The 24,410-nt window shown below is 44.6% G+C and overlaps 1 protein-coding gene across 1 annotated transcript; it reads right to left on the bottom strand.

Annotated features, from left to right (window-relative positions):
- Positions 1-75: 75 nt before the first annotated feature.
- INTS11 (integrator complex subunit 11) lies at positions 76-24,410 on the bottom strand. Its single transcript, XM_048824639.2, has 18 exons — positions 24,335-24,410; positions 20,430-20,622; positions 19,044-19,141; positions 17,153-17,226; positions 15,668-15,896; positions 14,690-14,788; positions 14,553-14,587; positions 12,838-12,976; positions 10,945-11,009; positions 10,008-10,197; positions 6,938-7,021; positions 5,488-5,577; positions 4,620-4,782; positions 3,464-3,571; positions 2,693-2,754; positions 1,830-1,972; positions 1,261-1,390; positions 76-264 (listed from the first exon to the last, which is right to left on the bottom strand). The coding sequence occupies exons 2-18, from the start codon at positions 20,455-20,457 to the stop codon at positions 199-201; spliced, it is 1,803 nt and encodes a 600-aa protein (XP_048680596.1). The 5' UTR covers positions 20,458-20,622; positions 24,335-24,410; the 3' UTR covers positions 76-198.

The raw sequence follows: 24,410 nt of genomic DNA on the forward strand, positions 1-24,410 counted from the left end.
GCTTTGCCAGTGGGAGATAGCAGTGCTGCTAAAGCAAAATTTTGTCTGAATAGTTTAATACTCTCTACTGCAGGATATTTTACAATAGATGTTTTATTTAAAAAAAAAAAACAAGTATTTACATGCTCTGGATAATGTAAAAAACGGAGGTAAACCTGGAAGGCTTCTGAAGTTCCATTTTCCCCATTGCTGCGTCACTCAAGCTGTTGTTTGTGGCAGTCCCTTTTTCAATAGAGATGTAAGATAGCTGCCCAGTTCTTCATCCTGTACAGAGAAATAGGTCAGGTGGCAACACCTCCACTCCACTCTCTTTTAGGGCAGCAAATCAGAGCCTGCTGTTTTGACAGGCCTACACCTAAACTTAGTACTGTTTCTGAATTGTTTGACAAACGGGAGTTTGTTACTGCCAAGTCTGCTATTTTGGAAGAACAAAGTGTGAGGGGGCGCTGAGACAACAGATGTCTTTTTTTTGCTTTGCTCTCAGGAAAACATTTCCCCTCTAAAGAAAATCCTTTTGAAATCCACAAAACCTAGGCACTAGAGAACTCTAGCCATGCAATTAAACACTAGTGCCTCTGCTGGGGTGAGCTTTTTGCTAGTCACAACTCAAATTTTTCATACAACCTCCACCCATTGCATCATATTGCTGATGGCTAAGGCCATCAATTTTAGGGTGGTTGATTTTGTTTCCAGTGCCCGCAGTGGGAGTAGACTCACGAGATGGTGCTACCGGAAAGGTAGTTTTATTAGGGCTAAAACACTGGGGGAAAGCTTAAGGAAAGGAGGTGACTCTAGAGTTAGAGTGCTGTAGATTTACACCCCAGCTTGACATGCACTAACAGGCCCTGGGGGCCTGCGGCTGCCCAATGAAAGTTTGAACCAGCAGGCTAGAGCACTGTAGAGCAGCTCCATACTAAGACATCATGTCTACACTGCAGCTGAGGTGTGAGATTCCCAGCCTGGACAGACGATCATGATAGCTCAGCATGAGCTAGTGCACTAAAAATAGCTGTGTGGATGTTGCAGCAGGGGTGGCGGCTGCACATGGGAGGTGTAACTCCATGCGCAAGTGGCTCATGCTGGACTCAAACAAACAAACTCAAAGATGGAGTAGCTCTTTTCTGTTCCCTCACTGCAATAACCCACTTCTCTGGAAACTCATCCTTACAATTGCAACCCTCACCACAGGCCCATGTTAGAACATAGCTAACCAGAGTCACTTTGTGAACGTGTGTCTTCTGAAGTGACATTTATTCTTACCTGGTATGTCCATGACACTAGCAAAACTTTGGTTCCTTGGTCCTCTGACTGTGCTGTGGCTTGGATCAGAATGGACTCCACCATGATAGATCCATCAGGGAGATGCTGAACAGAATAATCTTTCAGGACTCTAGGAAGATGGAAGGTATGTTATGCATTCCTGCTCTGTACTGAAGTGGGCGTCTGACTACACAGACCTAGTTCCTACAATCAGTGCATCAGTACAGAGAACGCCTGCACCACCCCGGCCACCGTCTGAGCCAATACCCGCCAGCCGAGGAGGGCAGAACAGGACTTATTCAAAGCCTGCTTATGCCTTTCTATATTAATCATTAGAAAGTCACATGGTCCCACAGGGCTTGATTTCTGGTTTGTCTGCATAAACCACTCCTGAGGGGCTGGGCCAGCAGTCTAGAGCAGAGGAATTATCTGTACATTTTAGTCACTGGAATCTCTACCAATAGTTTTTTTTTGTCACCTATTAACATTCCCCAGCTACACACAGCTGCTTTGGAACAGCAAGGCCACCCTTGGAGGAGCAGCTGTTAAACAGCCTGTGGCATGCTCACCCCTTAAGGTGATTGTAGACTCGAAGCACCATCTCGTGCTCCTTGCGAGGATCCTGAATGTGGACACGGCAGGTAAAACGCAGCTGATGCTCCCCTAGCCCCAGTTCCTTCAGTGCCTGCTCAGGGGAGACCAAGCGGAAGCTCTGCCAAGGGAAAGGAGAAATCCATTAATCACAGGCTGCCATTCACATTAGCTCTATAGAGAGCTACCCAATAACGAAAAAAGGACTCTGGAGCAAAGGACAAACACATAGATTTCCTTGGGGCATGGACCGTGCCTTTTTAAATGGCCTCGCACACTGTGGACAATGCCACAAACAACAGCCGCTAGCTAGATGTGTGTGTGTGTGTACACAGATTTATTTATACAAACACCTCTCTCCATCATACATTCCCTGTTTTCCAAACCTGCCTTCAAGCACAGCTGCTCTATGAATAAAAGTTGGCACAACCCACCTGTATGACAAGAGTGAGTTAGACTACAACCACTAGATTAAGCATAAGATCTCTTGACCTGGACCAGAAGGTAAATGCATCCATAGTGTGGCAGCACGAGGCAACAGCATGAGAAAAAGCAGAATTGTATTGGAAGTGGCTCTGTGGATTGGTTAGCTATGTCTCCAGTGTCCTCTTCCAGAGACAGAGAGCCATGCCTCTCGGCTGGTCTGATCTCTACCAACCTTGGTGGTTGAGAAGCTGGGAATTCTCATACACCTGGATCTCCTTCATAGCCCCACAACACTTCAGAGCAGTCACTGCTGAGCTGCTTCCAAGAAGCTAGGACTGTGCACAACACCTTTACTGTTAGCAGAGGCAAACAGAGGCCACAAGACAAGTACTAGAGTAATCTCCTTTTCACTTACATTATCCTTCATGATTAATGTGCCATGCATGAGCTTTGGCTTCTTGGAATCTGGTACGAGACCTAGAGTGGGACCAACCGAAAGGAAGCACAAAGTCATTAATGGTCTTGTGCTTATCTAACATCTTTTATACACACATAGTAAAACACTTTGGGATCTAACAGACTGCAGGGATGAGAAGAGGGCCTGAACTGCCAGCCCCTCAACTGAAATGCAGTAGGTTCAGTCTATGATCTTATAACCTTGGCAGAGACCTTTTACAAACAGTGTCTAAACCCAGTTAGCAATTCCCTGGGGATGGGGCAAATCAGGCTCAGCAACATTGACTTTCTCTCAATCTTGCAGCACACGTCGCTTCCTCGGTTTAGATACAAGATAATCTGGTTTTAATCCCCACAAACTTCTAATTCCAACGGGGGTGGAACTGGCCCACTGAAGCATGCATTTGTATCCATTAAGCAAACTTGACAGGTAATCTCTCTGCAGAGTGCATTAGTGATGAATAGCAGGGCAGCCCCATTCTATGTGTGTCTGACTTTCCAGCATGGGGCTTTTAAAAAACAGTGAATACACTATGAATGGGGATAAATTGGCAGGTGAACTCTTCATCCCACTAGTGATGAAGCTCCATTATGTGAAAGATCACATAAATGTGTCCACAACATCCCCTTCTCACACATCCATGCATAACCTTACATTCAGCAGTAAAAACAAGCTGTACGAGAACTGCAGTGCCTGAACGGGAAAAGTCATTGTTAACTGGTGTATTACCTATGGCAGTCTCTCTCTTCAACAATCCAAGGGAAATGTCCACCGGTATATTGGGGCTGGTGAACAGTGTAGTGGTTTCTCCGTTTGCAGGCATGTAGCAGTTGACATCTGTATTAAAAGCAAACAATACTGGAGAAACGTCCATATAGAGCTTCTAAGTCCCAAAGGACTTTTTATACAGGAACTATCATTGCACCCATAGCTAGAGTGGAACACGGCGGGTGTTTAACAACAACCCTTTACAACAATTTGGGACAGGGACTAAGAACATTATACTCAACTGAAACTTGAAGGGGTAATGCAAATAGCCAGTATACTTGTTCTAAAGGGAATCTTGCCAGGCCACCAGAGTTAACACCCCTAAACGTGTGGTAAATTCCATGGGATCGTTAGTCACAAGTGGTCACGGCCTTTTTTTTTTTTTTTTACATACTTTTCCCATGGAAGACAGCACAGATTCCCACAAAGGGAACAACGCTACTTAGTGAATCACCAGCAACACCTCATGCAGCAGCATGGGTTTCTTTTGGAGAACTCCCATCCAGCCTGAGTCTTGGAGAATTTGTGAGAGTTGGCAAGATCACAGGCTACAGCAAGACTGCCGCAGAACTTACAGCCATGATAAAAACAAGTTAATGCAAAAGTCACCTGCAACTGTTGGGAAAATGCACCCAATAAATAAGTATCCAGAGAGTAAAACACAATGGTCTCTTTGCTGATCATTCTCCACCTCGCCTTAGAGTCAGCTGCTTTCAAAAAAGGTTTTAGTTTTTCCTCTACTCTTGCTCACTGTAACTTAAGTCCGTAGTACAGAATTATAAACATGAAAGAACTTTTCCCCACCAGTCTCTGTTGGTTTTCGGAGTCCAAGAGACACAGCTTACAGAAATAAATCCCTGTTTATACATGCACACATACAATAACTCTCTATTTCTTCGACTGCACTGCATCTGATTGGTCCCTAAAGATCATTAAACCTGCAGCAGGGGCTTACTGCAAGCCATGCCATCTGGAGAGTCATCGAGCCAATCAAAACACATTATTCAACTAGATTTCACATCCTGGCCAAAGTACATGAACTATAAAAATAATTAATCCTTCCCCCTTCCACGACGAATCCTCCCCAGCACCCTCTACACCCAAACAAGTCACATACGAAATTCCTGTTCAATTTTCTGCTTCAGGAACTCCATCTTCTTTGCTTCCCCATGAACCAGAAGAACACTGCGTGGCTCGGCCTGGCGAATCAGCTGCATTATTCCCTTGGCATCAGCATGGGCACTAAAGGACATGTATTCTACCTGCATCTTCACCTCCAGCTGCAGGGAGCAAGGGGAGAAGCAAACAGAAGCCATCCCCCATCAATACTTGCTTTGCTTGTTCGCAACTTACAAGCCACGCAGTAACTAAACCAGAGCTCTCAGCGTCCGCGTGTAACTGGAGTGAGCAAGACACCTACTTCAGAAAGTGGGACAATTGAGACAGCCAGATCCTTGATGTCAGGGGCAGTTGACAGCAGTCAGCTCCATACAAGGAAAGCAGTTAGTACCTTGCAGGATCAGACTTTATCATTCTGGATACACTACCTGTCTCAGCATTGCCCAAAGAAAATCACCATGTAAGGATTTTAATTACCAGCTGCAATGTCCCTTCCAGCAGGAATCTATGTGACCGTTACCTCACTGAGTATAGGTGATTTATGTACTTTTCCATATAGAAGTAAACACCCATTAAAGCCTCTGGGCACATCTACAGTGATTTCAGGCAGTAAGAGATTTATGGGGCAATTGTTCAGCCATTGCCCACGTAGCCAAATTCCTACTGACTGTAGTTGTGGGTCCACACGTGGAAGGATGGCCGCAGAATGCAAATCATTGTCAGTGCAACCGAAGGACCTAATTCAATCACGTCAGCTAAAATGTTACTTGGTACATCAACACAGGGAGAGATTTTCACCGACACAGAGGGCAGTGCAATGTGCAAGTCCCCTGAAAGTCAGTGGTGCCCTTCCAAAATAAACTTACTATTTGTCTTCCTTCCATTTCTAGCTTCCGCTGTCCACTCAGGATCTTATGGCCCACAGTTCCTTGCACACAGTAACCTGGCATAATGACCTGGAAGGAATCCAGACAAATACGTAGCATTTGCACACTGAACGGAGCTACAGTAAATTGTTCTCTTGGGACAGAGCTAGCCACACAGCCACCTGTATGATGCTGATGGCAAGTTTCCATGGTTCTCGACCTGTATACCACAGCTCTTTGTTTAGATGCTACTGAATCTATTCTGTTCAATTATGCCCCTTAGCATCTTGTATGATAAAGACCCCCCGAGTATGGCACAAGCATTAAGATTAAATTTAAAAGGTGGCTTTTGTTAAAATTTGCATGCTACTAAATAAGGGTTATTACTAGTCATGGGTAAACAGACAGCTTTGAACAGATAAGCACAGCTGAAAATACATTTTCATAACATAAACTCTTGCACCACTCATCCTTTCTGAGTCTACTGCCTACAATGCAACATTTTAATAGTCAGAAAAGCTCGAGCTAAAAGAACTGTACCCATGTCAGTTCCTCAGGAAATCCCTCTCTCCCCAACTATAAAGGCCTGGTTATCATTCAGTTTCATCGGATTCCTTCAAAATTAAGGCTTCTTTAAAAGATCTTCAAAATATTTAGTAAAAAAATATAAAAAGCGGTTCCAGTCTCAAACCTGAGGAATGTCACCTTATGAGTTTCAAAGGTCACTGTCAGCCTTTGTGCACAGAAACTCTCTCAGTGGGATATTTTATATCCTTATCAAGACCACCAGAGCAGGCTGGCTTTCAGAGCGTGGCTCCGTGAGAAACGCTCAGAGTTCCACAGCTATTCACCATCGATGATTTTCATAGCCAGTGTTCCCTGTGTAAAAACTGACCCGCATGGATACTTGATAAGGTGGTCCCACTGAAATAAATGGACCAGTGTGTCCCCACGCATGGATCACAGGCAGCATGTTAGGAGTTAATACTAATTTTTTTCCCCTAATTGAAGCACAATGTGGTATCTAACATAGGTCAACTTAAGTCTGGAGTGTAGACATGCCATCAGAACTGATAGCGTCATGTTCATGCACAGTAATTAAACCTTGATTTTATCAAGCTGCATCTGTTCCTCAAAGGGTGAATCCTTGTCCAGCAGAGACAAATCCTGGCCCCAGCGAAGCCAATGGCTAAACATCCACTAATTTCAGGGCCTGGAGTTGGTCCAAATGCAATATGCCAGTCATAAAAAGCATTTTTTAATTATGCTTTAATTAAATAAGGTCAGTCAGTGGTTATTACTAACTGATGACTCATTTAGATAATAGCCGATAAAGGAAAGATACATGCAAAAGACTCTGCCATTATAGGCAGAGTTTATTTCTAAAACGACTGGACTGTAGCCCCACACGTCAATATGAGGCATCATTCAAGGTCACAGAATTTCTTACCATGTTCTTTTCATTCCCTGCCCATTTCCTGAAGATCTGAAGGGACTGTCCGGCATGAAGCATACCTGGGGTTGCAAATACAACCTAGGTTTCAAAACAAGCGTGTTAGGTGCTGCCACACAGAGATTCATTTTTCCTAATGACTAAAAAGCAGGTTTCCCAGATTATGGAGAGAGCACATAAGAACAGAACCCAGAAAGTTCCATCCATGAATCTATATAGTACCAAATAATATACAGTACTGTTTATACTCATTACAGCTGTGGGGTTGGGGGGGGGGGGAAGGAAGGGAGGGAGAGGCAGAGGTAATTTTTTCCAACTGTGCCTTATTTTCATATAATAAGATCTCCATAATTTTCCATAAAACAAAATACTTCAGAATTCACATTTCCTAATAAACCCTTCAAGAGTTTTTATTAGCCTGTAGTGCCGTGATGGTTTCTGAGCAATCTACTGGGATGTAACTAGAACAGGAATCTGTCAAAATCAACAGCAACAATGCAACATTTATTTGTTTTTAAAGGGTCACTGTCATGAGTTTAATTTAAAGGGATTGGTTATAAGAACTATAGATTGGATCAGTGCAGAGGAATGCACTTAACAGATCTGCCATTTGTAGATTAATTTTCTAATTACAAGAGGAAAAGGAGGACTTGTGGCACCTTAGAGACTAACACATTTATTTGAGCATAAGCTTTCGTGAGCTACAGCTCACTTCATCGGATGCATTCAGTGGAAAATACAGTGGGGAGATTTATATACACAGAGAACATGAAACAATGGGTATACACACTGTAACCAGAGTGATCACTTAAGGTGAGCTATTACCAGCGGGAGAGCGGCGGGGTGGGAGGGGGGTTATAGTCAAGGTGGGCCATTTCCAGCAGTTGACAAGAATGTCTGAGGAACAGTGGGGCGGGGAGATAAACATGGGGAAATAGTTTTATTTTTGGCTACTATGGATGTAGAAGCCCTCTACACCAACATTCCACACAAAGATGGACTACAAGCCGTCAGGAACAGTATCCCCGATAATGTTGCAGCAAACCTGGTGGTTGAACTTTGTGACTTTGTCCTCACCCATAACTATTTCACATTTGGGTACAATGTATACTTTCAAATCAGCAGCACTGCTATGGGTACCCGCATGGCCCCACAGTATGCCAACATTTTTATGGCTGGCTTAGAAAAACGCTTCCTCAGCTCTCGTCCCCTAATGCCCCTACTCTACTTGTGCTACATTGATGACATCTTCATCATCTAGACCCATGGAAAAGAAGCCCTTGAGGAATTCCACCATGATTTCAACAATTTCCATCCCACCATCAACCTCAGCCTGGACCAGTCCACACAAGAGATCTACTTCCTGGATACTACAGTGCTAATAAGCGATGGTCACATAAACACCACCCTATACCGGACACCTACTGACCGCTATTCCTACCTACATGCCTCCAGCTTTCATCCAGACCACACCACACGATCCATTGTCTACAGCCAAGCTCTATGATACAACCGCATTTGCTCCAACCCCTCAGACAGAGACAAACACCTACAAGATCTCTATCAAGCATTCTTACAACTACAATACCCACCTGCGGAAGTGAAGAAACAGATTGACAGAGCCAGAAGAGTACCCAGAAGTCACGTACTACAGGACAGACCCAACAAAGAAAATAACAGAACGCCACTAGCCATCACCTTCAGCCCCCAACTAAAACCTCTCCAACGCATCATCAAGGATCTACAACCTATCCTGAAGAACGACCCATCACTCTCACAGATCTTGGGAGACAGGCCAGTCCTTGCTTACAGACAGCCCCCCAACCTGAAGCAAATTCTCACCAGCAACCACACACCACACAACAGAACCACTAACTTGGGAACCTATCCTTGCAACAAAGCCCGCTGCCAACTGTGTCCACATATCTATTCAGGGGACACCATCACAGGGCCTAATTACATCAGCCACAATATCAGAGACTCGTTCACCTGCACATCTACCAATGTGATATATGCCATCATGTGCCAGCAATGCCCCTCTGCCATGTACATTGGTCAAACTGGACAGTCTCTACGTAAAAGAATAAATGGACACAAATCAGACATCAAGAATTAAAACATTCAAAAACCAGTTGGAGAGCACTTCAATCTCTCTGGTCACTCGATAACAGACCTAAAAGTGGCAATACAAGAAAAAAACCTTCAAAAACAGACTCCAACGAGAGACTGCTGAATTGGAATTAATTTGCAAACTGGATACAATTAACTTAGGTTTGAATAGAGACTGGGAGTGGATGGGTCATTACACAAGTAAAACTATTTCCCCATGTTTATCCCCCCCGCCCCACTGTTCCTCAGATGTTCATGTCAACTGCTGGAAATGGCCCACCTTGATTATAACTACAAAAGGTTCCCCCTGCTCCCCCACTCTCCTGCTCATAATAGCTCACCTTAAGTGATCACATTGGTTGCAGTGTGTATGGTAACACCCATTGTTTTATGTTCTCTATGTATATAAATCTCCCCACTGTATTTTCCACTGAATGCATCCGATGAAGTCAGCTGTAGCTCACAAAAGCTTATGCTCAAATAAATTTGTTAGTCTCTAAGGTGCCACAAGTCCTCCTTTTCTTTTTGTGAATACAGACTAACACAGCTGCTACTCTGAAACCTGTACTTACAAGAAGGTAGGTCTTGTAGTATGTTTATTCCTTTTATTATGTTTAAGACAAAAGCTTCATTATTGCTGCATATGATTGGATTTATTAGTGCAAAAAAATGTATATTCAACAGGGATTTGGGTGTAGAGTCCCAGGTCTGCCATAGGCACTTCTTATGTGACACTGGGCAAATTACTTCATCTCTTTAGGCCTCAGTTTCCCATCTGTAAAATGGGGATAACAGTAATTCGCTATCTCAGAGAGGTGTTGTGAAAAATACATTGACAATTGTGAGGAGCTCAGATGCTATGTAAATTGTGCACTGTCCTTAACCCAGGCAAAAAACAGCACTAAAGCATCTCCTATCAATGCACATCAATCCTATCATGTTCTTAACCTCCACGTACCATTGGCCCAGGGTTATCGGCAAAGGCCCTGTCAAATGCCTTGATGTGTTTGAATTCGAACATGTTTCTCTGGACAAAAGTTTTCCGGATCTTCTGATTGGTCCATGTGATGAAGAGCTTGTAGTAGTGATTGGCCTTCTCAGTCAGCCCCATGGAGAAGTAAATTGGGGCCTTCAGGTTCATTCTTTCCCTTTGGGGAGAGAGAAAAGTCAGTCAGCCAGCTGTCGTTGCTTAAGTGGGATCCTGGCAAAAATCCCTCAGGCGCTCCCCTTTGTGTGCTCAAGAATCAGTCTAGGGACTTAAGATTTCTATGCATATACTTACCTGGGGAAGTAATAAGCCAATATCACTGCTATGTCACATTAATGTTAGATAATCCAATTCTCATTGTCAACTGCTCCAGACTTATCTAATCAATTATGAATGTTAAACATGATGCTAAGGGGTATAATTAAGAGTAAGGCATCTTTAGATTATCATGTACATGTTCCAACCCAGACACAGCCTCTCCTTTTTGATCTTTACCATGACGATGTTCATGAAAAAAACTCAATATTTTATTCAGGCCATCCAAAAAAAGTTACTTGTCCTGAGCATGGAGAGTTTTGCAAGGCCAGAGAGATGGCATGAAATAAGGAAAGGGAAAATTTAGACTGAGTGTCTGGGGGCAAGGTGAGGAATGTCTCAAAAGAGCAAGATATTTTAGAGTAGTATCCAAGTGGTGGAGGGACAAAAGCATTAGAAAAATATACTACAGGGAGCAATCCAACACTAGCCAGCATGGGCAGATACAGACTAGAGACAAAGAGATGAATGTAAGACTATCCATGACAAGACAGACACCACAGAATCCTGGAAAAAATGAGCACTAAGTGTATGGGGGGGGGGAAGGGGAATAGATATAGGTTTTAAATGGAAAACCTGAGGCTGTTCTTACCAGAAAGTTTCCAGTAAGATGCAGAGTTCCTGGGCACGTCCCAGAGCAAAAACCGGGATAAGAACCTGCAGTTGAAGTGCAGAGTTAGACTATATACTGCGAAACACTGTGCAAAAATTACATGCCCCACTAGTGCCCACAAACACCTGCACTTGCTCACAACGGGTGCACATTCAATTTTGCAGATGAACTCCATGTGCCCTCCTTTCCAGACTCTCCCCATAGAGGGCCGATCTTCCTGATGCTGCTTTTTATTTCCCTATTCATCATTTGTTCTTAATGGAGAGGAGATATTGCACTTATACTGAAAGCAACATCCCAGGCTCCCTGGATTCTTGCAATATAACAGGGAACACGGTTTGTGGAGACTTAGGGAGCCACATTGTTCTGTTTAGCACTGCAAGGAAGTTTCCAATAAAATACTGTAAATAAAAACAAAACCACATTTCTGGCATTGTCTATGGAAAATTACATTGTGCCAAGCACTTTTCATCTTAACTGCCTAGGCCGCACTGGAGCAGTTATGTCCTAGCAGTAACTTATTTAGCCCTCCAGGGGACAAGGAGCGTGAGAGTCCAACATAGAACGTACACACAGCTGCCTCCTTGGAGAGTTTTCACACATGTCGTTTCATGTCTCTAATATTTTCTTCTGTCAAACTGTTCACTGATGCTTGCTGCCAACTGGCAGCACCTTACATTACTGATTTGTTTTCCAGATTCAGTGACAACTTCATACTTAAGAAATCATCAGCTAGTTCTAAGAGGAGTCTCTAGGTGGGAGATCTATCTGTATGCCACCTCTGTTCTCAGAGGACTCACTTTTTCCTTCCATAAGCAGATCCAGATTTCTCCCTCACTGGGAACAGAACAATAAATCAATGAAGTATATGACCAAAGTCACTGGGGATGAACTAATGTACCTTTTAACCAAGACAACACCATTAAAACTGTAAACATGTGACTGCCATACAGACTGCACCTCCCATTTTATCAGTGATTAATTTAATCCAAACCTCAGGAACTAAGGGCCACATCCTCATGAAAATCAGCATAGTTCCATTACTTGAGAATCCAGTGACTTGACCACTGGGATCTGGCTCTAAATTATTTGTTTTAATGCAGATACAACGTCCATCTTTAAGTAGGACTGCTTTTAAGGCACATTTTATTGGGAAACTTCTCTCAGTGGCTACAGAAAGTTGGCTTTTAATTAACAAGAGGGGGGCAATGACCAAAATTCTGAATGAACAACAAACAAACAAGTGCCTAAGGAAGACACACAAAAATCACAAAAGCCAACTACAGTTAAAAATTGCATTAAGATGTTACTGACATTATAAGCACTGCTATGTGCCATGTGCTTTGGTGGTCACGTAGACAAGACGACCAGTTGTTTATTTCAAATTGACGTGATTAGAAAAGATCTGAACAAATAAAAGGGGGAAAGCTACATGCAGTGCATTCAAACATTTTTAAAATGTTTCAGAAGGGGATGTAGGTAGGTTAATACTTCTCATATATTTGGGGTTTTACAGCAAAAATCTGCTCAGCGTCTAATAGTGGGGCACGGAATACAGAACACAGAATGCACACGTCTGTGTTTCAGGCATGACTGTCTCTGTAACGTTGAACGACAAGAGTTCAGATTGTAACCTGGCATTTCCTTTCCACTAGAAAAGCAAGAACACCCACTTAATACCCTGCCCTTTCTAGCACAGGTTAGCAATAAAACCAACCACCAAATTTGCTTGGTGGAGCAACAGAGCTGTCGTCATGCTGTGTAAGAAGGCAGCTCAAATATTAGCAATAATACAGCCCTACTGACCCACTGGATGCGCATGCTTTCTACAGACTGGGAAAGACCCCAATTAGCTTATGCCGCATACCATACCTTCCCTCCTCTCTCTACACTTTCATGGACCTTCTTCAGGAAGTCCCTCTCTCTGCAGCGTTTGGAGTCTCTGATAGTTGTGGCATAGGTGGATTCGCTGATTAATAAATCCGGACGACACTTATCAATCCAGGCAGCTCTAAAAACAGAGAGCGACAATCTAATAGATAATATATAGCACCTTAATATAGGGATAATGATGGTCCTTATCCACCTTTTATAGATGGGAAAACTAAGGCCCAGAAATCACAGAATCATAGGACTGGAAGGGGTCTTGAGGGGTCATCTAGTCCAGTCCCCTGCACTCATGGCAGGACTAAGTATTATCTAGACCGTTCCTGAGAGGTGTTTGTCTAACCCGCTCTTAAAAACCTCCAAACCTAAGCAATTTTATTCCAGTGCTTAGCTACCCAGACAGTTAGGAAGTTTTTCCTAATGTTCAATCTAAACCTTCGTTGCTGGAGTTTAAGCCCATTGCTTCTTGTTGTATCCTCAGAGGTTACGAAAAACAATTTTTCTCCCTCCTTCTTGTAACAGCCTTTTACGTACTTGAAAATTGTTATGTCCCCTCTCAGTCTTCTCCTTTTCAGACTAAACAAACCCAATTTTTTCCAATCTTCTCTCACAGGTCATGCTTTCTAGACCTTTAATCATCTTTGTTGCTCTTCTCTGGACTCTCTCCAATTTGTCCATGTTTCCTGAAATGTGGTGCCCAGAACTGGACACAACACTCCAGTTGAGGCCTAATCAGCGCGGAGTAGAGCGGAAGAATTACTTCTCGTGTCTTGCTTACAATACTCCTGCTAATACATCCCAGAATGAGGTTTGGTTTTTTTGCAACAGCGTTACACTGTTGACTCATTTAGCTTATGGTCCACTATGACCCCCAGATCCCTTTCCGCAGTACTCCTTCCTAGGCAGTCATTTCCCATTTTGTATGTGTGCAACTGATTGAAATTGAATAAGGACAAATGCAAAGTATTCCATATAGGAAGGAACATCCTATTTACTTCAGACCATTTCTCCAGTTTGTCCAGATTACTGTGCAGTGACTTGCTCAAGGTCACACAGGAAGTTAGTAGCAGAGCCAGGAATCCTAACTTCACTGAACCACACTGTAACGGTCTTTTGCTAAATGAATCCAGTGCACAATATGGAAACTAACACTACAGATTTTTGAGACACAAGTTGTCATTTACTTGCTGATGACTAATTTAAGAGGTTTCATTTTATTAAAGATCAGCAACATTTAAAATCTTTCATACACATAAATATACTTCTCCTTTAGCATTGATACAACATTTATTACTGCAAGTCAAAAACAAAACATGTCTCACTACAAATTTATAGCATTTGATCTGAACTATGTTGGAAAGCTAACACCTATAAAAGATGCTATGACAGGAAAACATTTAAACCCAATTATTGTGCAGTCTTAAAAAGGGGATTAACATGATCATACACCAGAGAAAAGAATAATACTGCAGAAGTGCATTCAGAGTCTATCTTGAGGAATTATTTTAAACCTATTTAGTTCCATAATTGAAAACAGCATTTATCTTCCCAAGAGAGAAGGCACTAAGTGACCGAGTCTTTTATCCAAGAACACAGAATCAACACTAATAAACTCCCATACATTAACAGGAGTTGCAGGTTAAGATCTCCCGTGTATGGATCACACACATTAAAATTCAGTCTCTCTGCTTCCTACTTACCCTAAGTGTCTGTCTGGCGTCATGTTATAATCACCCTAATGGAAGAAAACAAAACCCATTTACTACCTGAAAGATAATTGGACACATACCATACAAAGGAGATGTATAGGTCTATAAATATTTATCTGTATACTTACAGTATATACCACAGACTCAGAACCAACTTTAATCTGGAACATGGCTGCTCCCAGCACATGGCCAGCATAGTACGCCTTGATTTCCAGCTCATCATCTACCTACATAGACAAAACCATTTAGCCAATTTTAGACGACATCTCTCAGTGGTTAAAGAGAATTCATGAATTAGGAATTATAAGCACTGATGGCAGCTGATTTTATTACTCTGTTTCTTCACTGCTAATTTTCTGATCCCTTCCCAAATACAATTGTCCTCTTCCCACTCCCTGTGTTTGAGAGGCAGCATCCTCTATACCACACTCCTGCTAGAGGAAACCATAGAGAAGAACCAACTTCAGGTGCAGTACCCTGAACAAATAAGGGATTTGATTACCCCTGAAGTGCCTCAGAATCCACAGACTGCAAGACAAATGCACTAGCTCCTGAGAATCTTCAATAGCAGCCACTAAAAGGACTCTGGGTAATCTCTGTCTCACCTTCTTCCTATTTTGTATTGTGTCTCTGCCTCCCTGCTTTCTCTTGTTTCTGGATTTCCACCCTGGTCTCTCGCCTGTTTCTTTTATATGCACTTTGGTCTTTCCACCTATTTTTGCTCTTTGCTAGGTGAGGAACAACAAGCCTCCACTCCCTTTATACATGGAAGGGCTGCAGAGGAAACTGACTAGTCTTTCTCCTTCTGTATCAAGTTCCTTAGAGCACACAGCTGGCTGCAAAGGGAAACTGACAAGAAACACAATATCTTAAAAGTTTAAAGTGAAAGTGCTCCTTAGCAGGGTCAGGGGTATGAGGAGAGGGGATTAAGATTCCTGGGCTCCTTTCCCTGCTCTGCCACTGACTCTCTGTCTGACCTTGGGCACATCACTTAACCTTTTTGTGGCTCAGGCACTACAGAAGTGTAGCAATAGAAGACCCTGTACTCTCCTCTTCAACAGTCCAACTGATTTATTCCAAGAGTTCCCCAGGGTGACTCATTTTACCTGAACTGTCTGGTGAAGGTGGACAGCTACCACTTTTTTCATACAATCTTTAATCATTTGGGAAGTGAAGAAGTTGCTCTCCCCTTTCTTATCCACAGTAATTTTCCTGTAATCCTCCAGCAGGATGGGGCAGATGGCCTTGGTGGGGTGCGTCATGTATATGGGTCCATCATAGCCAACCATTTCGCTGAAATACGGTAAAGCTCCACAGTGGTCCAAATGAAAGTGGCTGTGAAGGAACACCCAGAATGAAAGATACATCCCACAGGCACTTAGTTAGATGTTTACTGCTGTCACCTAACACACAGATCTTGTGAACACGCGTTAGTTCATGTAAAGTGCTGAGAGATCCTTGCATGAAGCAGAAGTGCAATCTAATCTTTGCAGTATAGAACTGCAAGCCATTAAGGATGACTAGTTTATTAATGTAGGAGGGGAAAGTGGAAGAATTATTTTCCAGTGCTTTCCTCTTCTGCATCTGAATTATAAGACGGGAGCAAGTTTTCATAGAATCATAGAATATCAGGGTTGGAAGGGACCTCAGGAGGTCATCTAGTCCAAGCCCCTGCTCAAAGCAGGGCCAATCTCCAATTAAATGATCCCAGCCAGGGCTTTGTCAAGCCTGACCTTAAAAACTTCTACGGAAGGAGATTCTACCACCTCCCTAGGTAATGCATTCCAGTGTTTCACCACCCTCCTAGTGAAAAAGTTTTTCCTAATATCCAACCTAAACCTCCCCCACTGCAACTTGAGACCATTACTCCTTGTCCTGTCCCCTTCTACCACTGAGAATAGTCTAGAACCATCCTCTCTGGAACCACCTCTCAGGTAGTTGAAAGCAGCTATCAAATCCCCCCTCATTCTTCTCTTCTGCAGGCTAAACAATCCCAGCTCCCTCAGCCTCTCCTCATAAGTCAGGTGTTCCAGACCCCTAATCATTTTTGTTGCCCTTCGCTGGACTCTCTCCAATTTATCCACATCCTTCTTGAAGTGTGGGGCCCAAAACTGGACACAGTACTCCAGATGAGGCCTCACCAGTGTTGATAGAGGGGAACGATCACGTCCCTCGATCTGCTCGCTATGCCCCTACTTATACATCCCAAAATGCCATTGGCCTTCTTGGCAACAAGGGCACACTGCTGACTCATATCCAGCTTCTCGTCCACTATCACCCCTAGGTCCTTTTCTGCAGAACTGCTGCCTAGCCATTCGGTCCCTAGTCTGTAGCTGTGCATTGGGTTCTTCCGTCCTAAGTGCAGGACCTGCACTTATCCTTATTGAACCTCATCAGATTTCTTTTGGCCCAATCTTCCAATTTGTCTAGGTCCTTCTGTATCCTATCCCTGCCCTCCAGCGTATCTACCACTCCTCCTAGTTTAGTATCATCCGCAAATTTGCTGAGAGTGCAATCCACACCATCCTCCAGATCATTTATGAAGATATTGAACAAAACCGGCCCCAGGACCGACCCCTGACGATTCTTACCTGATGATTACACAGTCTAGAAAGTCAGTCAGCCTTCCATTCTGGGTAATGTATGAAAAATCAGGAAAGCGTCTCTAAAAGACACAAAAGCATGTTATCAAATATTAAACAAAACTGGTTACTGAATTCAAAACATGACATTAAACAAATGTCAGCCGCCCATGTAGCTTTAGGAATGCACTGTGATCTTATTACAGGGCAGAACTCCAGCGGGACAACAGGGAATGCTGGTGTCACCAATAAAGTGGATCGCTACAGGCTAAACCCCATAAAAGAGATGAGTGCAGAGAGTGCCAAGAAGGAGGAGGAGAAAACTGCCAATGGGACAGTTTATTAGAACATTGCAAATAAGTAATTACGTTATCGTCAAAGAAGAAAGATAGCTAATCCATTTTATCCTCACCAAAATGCTCATTTGTAGGTTTCATACCTCTTCATAGAGTTAGGCTAAAGTTGGTAGTTTGCTCTGTGCTGTGTTTTATGAATTCTGTTATCTGCACACAAGAATTAAGCTTACTCCTCTCTCTCTTAGAAGCCATCAATATTCAGGCATCGTGAGCCAAAACAACAGAGTCAGGAGGAAAAACCAACCACCACAATGCATCACTCTATATCCAGCAAAGCATACATGCTGCAGGTCTTGGTTTGGGTCCCATCAACTGGCTGGTAACAAAGCTCATCTCAGTACCAAACTAATGATGGGTTTTATGTTTTAAGCCAGGGGTGGGCAAACTTTTTGGACATCGGGGTTCCAAAACTGTATGGAGGGCCGGGTAAGGAAGACTGTGCCTCCCCTAACCCTGACTGCCCCCCTCAGAATACCCCACCCATCCAACCCCGCCTGCTCCTTGTCCCCAGACTGCAACCCCCTGCGACCCGCTGCCCCTTTCCCCCCCCCGGGACTCCACCCCCTATCCAACCCACCCTGCTCCCTGTCCCCTGACTGCCCCGCCCCCTATCCACACCCCCGCCCCTTGAAAGGCGCCCTGGAACTCCACCCCCATCCAACCCTCCCTCTAAAGCCCCCTTCAGAATGTGGCCCTGCGAACATGGGCGGAGGACTCAAGAGCAGCAGGGGCAGCCACGCAGCTGGAGAGAAGCAGCAGTTTCCCTTTCAAAGCACCACCTCTCTCTGGCCAGCTGCGCAGCCGCCCGGTGCTCCTCCTGAGTCCTCCGCTCGTGTTCGCCATGCTCCCACCAACCGCCTGCTCCCCTGAGGCTGCAGGTGAGCCTCCCTTCCTGCTCTCCCCTGCCCCCGCAGTGCAGCCCCCTCCCGTGCTGGCAGCGTGCTGCACTGAGGCTGTGGGGGAGGAAGAACAGCAAGGGAGGGGCCGGGGACTAGGCTCCCCGGCCAGGAGCTCAGGAGCCGGGCAGGACGGTCCCGTGGGCCAGACGTGGCTCGCGGGCCGTAGTTTGCCCACCTCTGTTTTAAGCACACAGGAAGCCTCCTGCCACTTAAAGTGAAATGACGCTGAAATGCAGGATCCACTGCCCTGCTGATCCTCTTTTTAAAGTTTTCAGGCAGCTCACACACCACCTGGGGGCTGGGACGTGGAACTACAGAATACAAACATATATGGGGAAGAGGGGACATATAGTCCCCGCACAGTAACTCAGAACTGCCAGAGGGAATATTGGTCCATCAAGCGTGGCACTACAATTCCAGCAGCGGTTAATACCTAAGGTTTCAGAGGAAAGTGAGTCCTCACCTAAGAGTGCACCAAGACGTTGTGCTGGATTCTTCAAACAATTTCTAAATGAAGCTGGTACAGCTGGCCAAGTAGGTTATGTAGCTTAGGCACCCACAGAACCAGAAGTAATACTGGAAAAGGCGGGGCAGATAAACCTTAAAGAATCTGCACATAGCATTCAGTCTTTCTGCAATACTTACATCGTCATTATAGCCCATGTGCATCCCGCAGTCTAGCATGACATTTTTCCCTGCAATAGACACAAGGATGCAGCTCCGGCCCACATCCTGGCCAGCCCCTGGAGCAAGAGACAAACAAAGGAAGCTGCATCACCTGTCTATGTAACCTCTTAAATCTTGAGAAGGATATAAACATTTGAAGCTCTGGGAAAAACACCGAGTAGATAAACATCAACATCCGTATTAAAAGAGGCAAGTATCATGAACCTCATTTTAGAAAGGAGGAAATTCAGGTGCCGACTGGGGAAATGACTTGCCCAATGGCACACAGTTAATCATTGGCAGGGCTGGATTTGAAATCTGGAGTTCCCCCTCCTGTAGTCACTCCTCTGTGCCACAGGGTCTCATCTTTCGGTGAAAGTGCAGCTCTCCATTTAGCACCCAGCTTGTCAGTTTCAGACCAAAAGACACACATTAGCAAACAGCATTTCTGCCGATATATTTAAGGAGATGCCATCAAATGGCTTATCACTAAGACTGTTATCATCTTTCAGGAACATCCTCTGTATGCAGACTACACACAGAGACAGAGCTACACAAAGTAACAGCAGCTGTTTTTGAATTTGTGTACTCCACAGAACAATGATCCCCACTCTTTCTACAGCAAGTTTGAATAAGCTAACATTCTTCACACACTATGCTAATATGTATGCTGAAGCAAGACCACAAAGGAAACAAGAGGCGCACAGCATAATCCAGCTTCAGTAAAAACATTTTTGGGATGGGCAGAAAACAGTGTTTGCCAAATTCAAAAGGACAACAAGAAATAATATTTTGCACGTATCTAGCTATTTCTATCTATGAGGCAGCTTATAAATATTAATTAATCCTTTTAACATCGAAAAGCAAGGTTAGCAACATCTCTTTCTGTCTTCATGTTTGCAAAGCAAGATTAAGATTACCTAAAGAGAGGAGTCAAATCTGAATGCTAGTTATACAAATGTAACACAGTAACATATAAGTAACGTAACATAGATAGAAGTATAAGATAGGGCAGGGATCGGCAACCTTTGGCGCACAGCCCATCAGTGAAATCCGCTGGCCGGCCAGGATGGTTTGTTTACCTGCAGTGTCCGCAGGTTCGGCCGATCGTAGCTCCCACTGGCCGCGGTTCGCTGTTCCAGCCAACAAAGGCCGCGGGAAGTGGATTGCCAATCCCTTAAAACCATAACAAGCTATTCTATCCCAAAACATGGAAAGAGGCACAAATCTCCTGCTATCTGTATTGGAGTTATTTCTACATTTCTATATTAGTTATTTCTAACTAATTTTCATTCCTTTAAGGCTCTGTCACAGCATCCAAACCTTTTCTACCTATTTCAGCTCCATCTTGTGGTTTGAACTTACCCAAGGGAGTGACTTTTATTTCAGGCATTTTAAGCAGAGAAGAACTCTTTGAACCTTAGCTGTACAGCAGGCTATTTCAGAGATACCATAACTGGGTACTAAAAACAAGAGAAGATCCAGCCTTTCTTCAAACCACTGATCTGTTTATTTACTAATATCACAGAGAAGAGTTCAGCTGAGGCCCCATGGCTTCCTAGACGGAGACAAGGATACAGACAAGAAAAGAGTCAGCTAACTCGGCACATTATTAGTGTCATCTAAAAATGCATGCCTGTTTCCAATATAGTCAAGGCTAACGTTCCCCAAAAACATAAACTGGTTTCCTTAACCCTAACATTATTACAGTGTTTTATAGTTACTCAGTCCAAGATTGATTGGGCCATAGAGGCTGAATCCTTCTCTCTGTCGTTAGAGAGATTCAGCCCAGGTGAGAGGGGATGCACATTGGCATGGCTGTATGTGGGAAGCCTGACTGCTGCTGATCCTGAAGTACCTGATCTGCGGACAGAGTGAGGTCTTCAGCCTCCTGGACTCTTGAGCAAGGACTAAGTTCATTAATTTATTAATGAACTGCAGACAAACTCCCTATTACAGCCTTGATTTTGAAGTGGGAGTTAGTTTTAAAAAATTAGGACTCTCATCCTCTGCATCCCTTTCCCAATGCAAACTGCTATTAAATCAAAGATGAGAATGAACTTAGTTCAATTAACTTCTAAGTTGGGAAATAACAAAACCCCTTAAATTGTGTGAATACAATTAGCACATTCTTTAGCTCTGCTTCTGGGATTCCAGAGCAGTATGTATTTTATAGGTTTCAGAGTAACAGCCGTGTTAGTCTGTATTCGCAAAAAGAAAAGGAGTACTTGTGGCACCTTAGAGACTAACCAATTTATTTGAGCATAAGCTTTCATGAGCTACAGCTCACTTCATCGGATGCATACTGTGGAAAGTGTAGAAGATCTTTTTATATACACACAAAGCATGAAAAAATACCTCCTCTCACCCCACTCTCCTGCTGGTAATAGCTTATCTAAAGTGATCACTCTCCTTACAATGTGTATGATAATCAAATTGAGCCATTTCCAGCGGCACTGCTATGGGTACCCGCATGGCCCCACAGTATGCCAACATTTTTATGGCTGGCTTAGAACAACGCTTCCTCAGCTCTCGTCCCCTAACGCCCCTACTCTACTTGTGCTATATTAATGACATCTTCATCATCTGGACCCATGGAAAAGAAGCCCTTGAGGAATTCCACCATGATTTCAACAATTTCCATCCCACCATCAACCTCAGCCTGGTCCAGTCCACACAAGAGATCCACTTCCTGGACACTATAGTGCTAATAAGCGATGGTCACATAAACACCACCCTATACCGGACACCTACTGATCGCTATTCCTACCTACATGCCTCCAGCTTTCACCCTGACCACACCACACAATACATTATCTACAGCCAAGCTCTGCGATACAACCACATTTGCTCCAAGCCCTCAGACAGAGACAGACACCTACAAGATCTCTATCAAGCATTCTTACAACTACAATACCCACCTGCGGAAGTGAAGAAACAGATTGATAGAGCCAGAAGAGTTCCCAGAAGTCACCTACTACAGCACAGGCCTAACAAAGAAAATAACAGAACGCCACTAGCTGTCACCTTCAGCCCCCAACTAAAACCCCTCCAACGCATTATTAAGGATCTACAACCTATCCTAAAGGATGACCCAACACTCTCACAAATCTTGGGAGACAGGCCAGTCCTTGCCTACAGACAGCCCCCCAACCTGAAGCAAGTACTCACCAGCAACCACAGACCACACAACAGAACCACTAACCCAGGAACCTATCCTTGCAACAAAGCCCGTTGCCAACTGTGCCCACATATCTATTCAGGGGACACCATCACAGGGCCTAATAACATCAGCCACACTATCAGAGGCTCGTTCACCTGCACATCCACCAGTGCGATATATGCCATCATGTGCCAGCAATGCCCCTCTGCCATGTACATTGGTCAAACTGGACAGTCTCTACGTAAAAGAATAAATGGACACAAATCAAATGTCAAGAATTACAACATTCATAAACCAGTCGGAGAACACTTCAATCTCTCTGGTCACGCGATTACAGACATGAAAGTTGCTATATTACAACAAAAAAACTTCAAATCCAGACTCCAGCGAGAAACTGTTGAATTGGAATTCATTTGCAAATTGGATACAATTAACTTAGGCTTGAATAGAGACTGGGAGTGGCTAAGTCATTATGCAAGATAACCTATTTCCCCTTGTTTTTTCCTACCCCCCCCCCCCCCCGCCCCCAGACGTTCTTGTTAAACCCTGGATTTGTGCTGGAAATGGCCCACCTTGATTATCATACACATTGTAAGGAGAGGGGTCACTTTAGATAAGTTATTACCAGCAGGAGAATGGGGTGGGAGGAGGTATTTTTTCATGCTTTGTGTGTATATAAAAAGATCTTCTACACTTTCCACAGTATGCATCCGATGAAGTGAGCTGTAGCTCACGAAAGCTTATGCTCAAATAAATTGGTTAGTCTCTAAGGTGCCACAAGTACTCCTTTTCTTTTTATGTATTTTATAAATCACCACGGGAAGTTGTCAGGTTGTGTTATCACTATCAATGTTCCCTCAAATTTTTGACAGGCCGTGTGCAGAAAAAATTTCTTCAGTGCAAATTTTTGTGCACGCGGTGTTTCGCCGTGTGCGCAGGGTTTAGGATCCTAGGGTTTAGGAAAAAAACAAAAAGTTTTTTGTTTTGATGATAATTTTCCCATCAGCAGTAGTGATCACTGTTCCCTCTAAGCTGTGCGTGTGTGCACACGCACACAGATCCTAAACCCCGCGCACAGCTTAGAGGGAACAGTGATCACTACCGCCGATGGGAAAATTATCATCAAAACAAACAAAAAAATGTTGTTTAAGTCAAAATCAAAATATTTAGAAAAAGTTGTTTTTTAAGCGTCAAAAACAACCACCAAATGAAGTGTTTTCACAAAGTTGAAATATCCTGAAACAACATAAAAACATCCCTTTTTTCACAAATATAAAGTCCTGATTTTTTGTTTGTTTGTTTCAAAAGAACTTTTAGGAACAAAATATTATTTATATAAAAACCGTTTTAAAAAGGTTTAGAAGGTTAGGATCCGAAAAAGTGATCAAAACAAAACGTCCCAGTTGACCCCCAGCACGGCGCCCCCCCCACCAACTCTCCCCCCTCCCTCAGCACGGCAGCCCCCCCAGCACAGCAGCCCCTCCTCAACACTGCAACCTCCCCCTCACTGGCCCCCCAGCACGGCGCCCCCCCCCACCAACTCCCCCCCCCCTCAGCACGGCAGCCCCCCCCCAGCACAGCAGCCCCTCCTCAACACTGCAACCTCCCCCTCACTGGCCCCCCAGCACGGCGCCCCCCCCCACCAACTCTCCCCCCCCCTCAGCACGGCAGCCCCCCCCCAGCACAGCAGCCCCTGCTCAACACTGCAACCTCCCCCTCACTGGCCCCCCAGCACGGCGGCTCCCCCCCTCACTGCCCCCCCCACCAACTCTCCCCCCCCCTCAGCACGGCAGCCCCCCCAGCACAGCAGCCCCCCCCCTCACTGGCCCCCCAGCACGGCAGCCCCCCCCTCACTGGCCCCCCAGCACGGCGGCTCCCCCCCTCACTGGCCCCCCCCACCAACTCTCCCCCCCCCCTCAGCACGGCAGCCCCCCCCAGCACAGCAGCCCCCCCCCCTCACTGGCCCCCCAGCACGGCGGCTCCCCCCCCCTCACTGGCCCCCCAGCACAGCAGCCCCTGCTCAACACTGCAACCTCCCGCCCACTGACCCCGCAGCAGGGCCCCCCCCCGCGCTCACTCCCAGCCCGCGGCTCCCAAACGGACTCACATCGCTCTTGCTTCTAGCAGGCCCGCTTTCCCGGGGACATCTGCGCATGCGCGGCAACCCTAAACTAAGACCCGCC

This window comes from Caretta caretta, chromosome 18, assembly GCF_965140235.1.
Source record: "Caretta caretta isolate rCarCar2 chromosome 18, rCarCar1.hap1, whole genome shotgun sequence".
Classification (NCBI taxonomy): Eukaryota; Metazoa; Chordata; order Testudines; family Cheloniidae; genus Caretta; species Caretta caretta.

Bases quoted from the DNA above. Each gene is read 5' to 3' on its own strand.
- INTS11 (XM_048824639.2), bottom strand. From the start codon at position 20,457: ATGCCTGAAATAAAAGTCACTCCCTTGG. The intron at 10,198-10,944 runs GTAAGAACAGCC...CTCTCCCCAAAG, and splicing joins ATCTTACTGGAAACTTTCTG to GGAAAGAATGAACCTGAAGG. The intron at 5,578-6,937 runs GTAAGAAATTCT...GATTCCTTCCAG, and splicing joins CAGGGAATGAAAAGAACATG to GTCATTATGCCAGGTTACTG.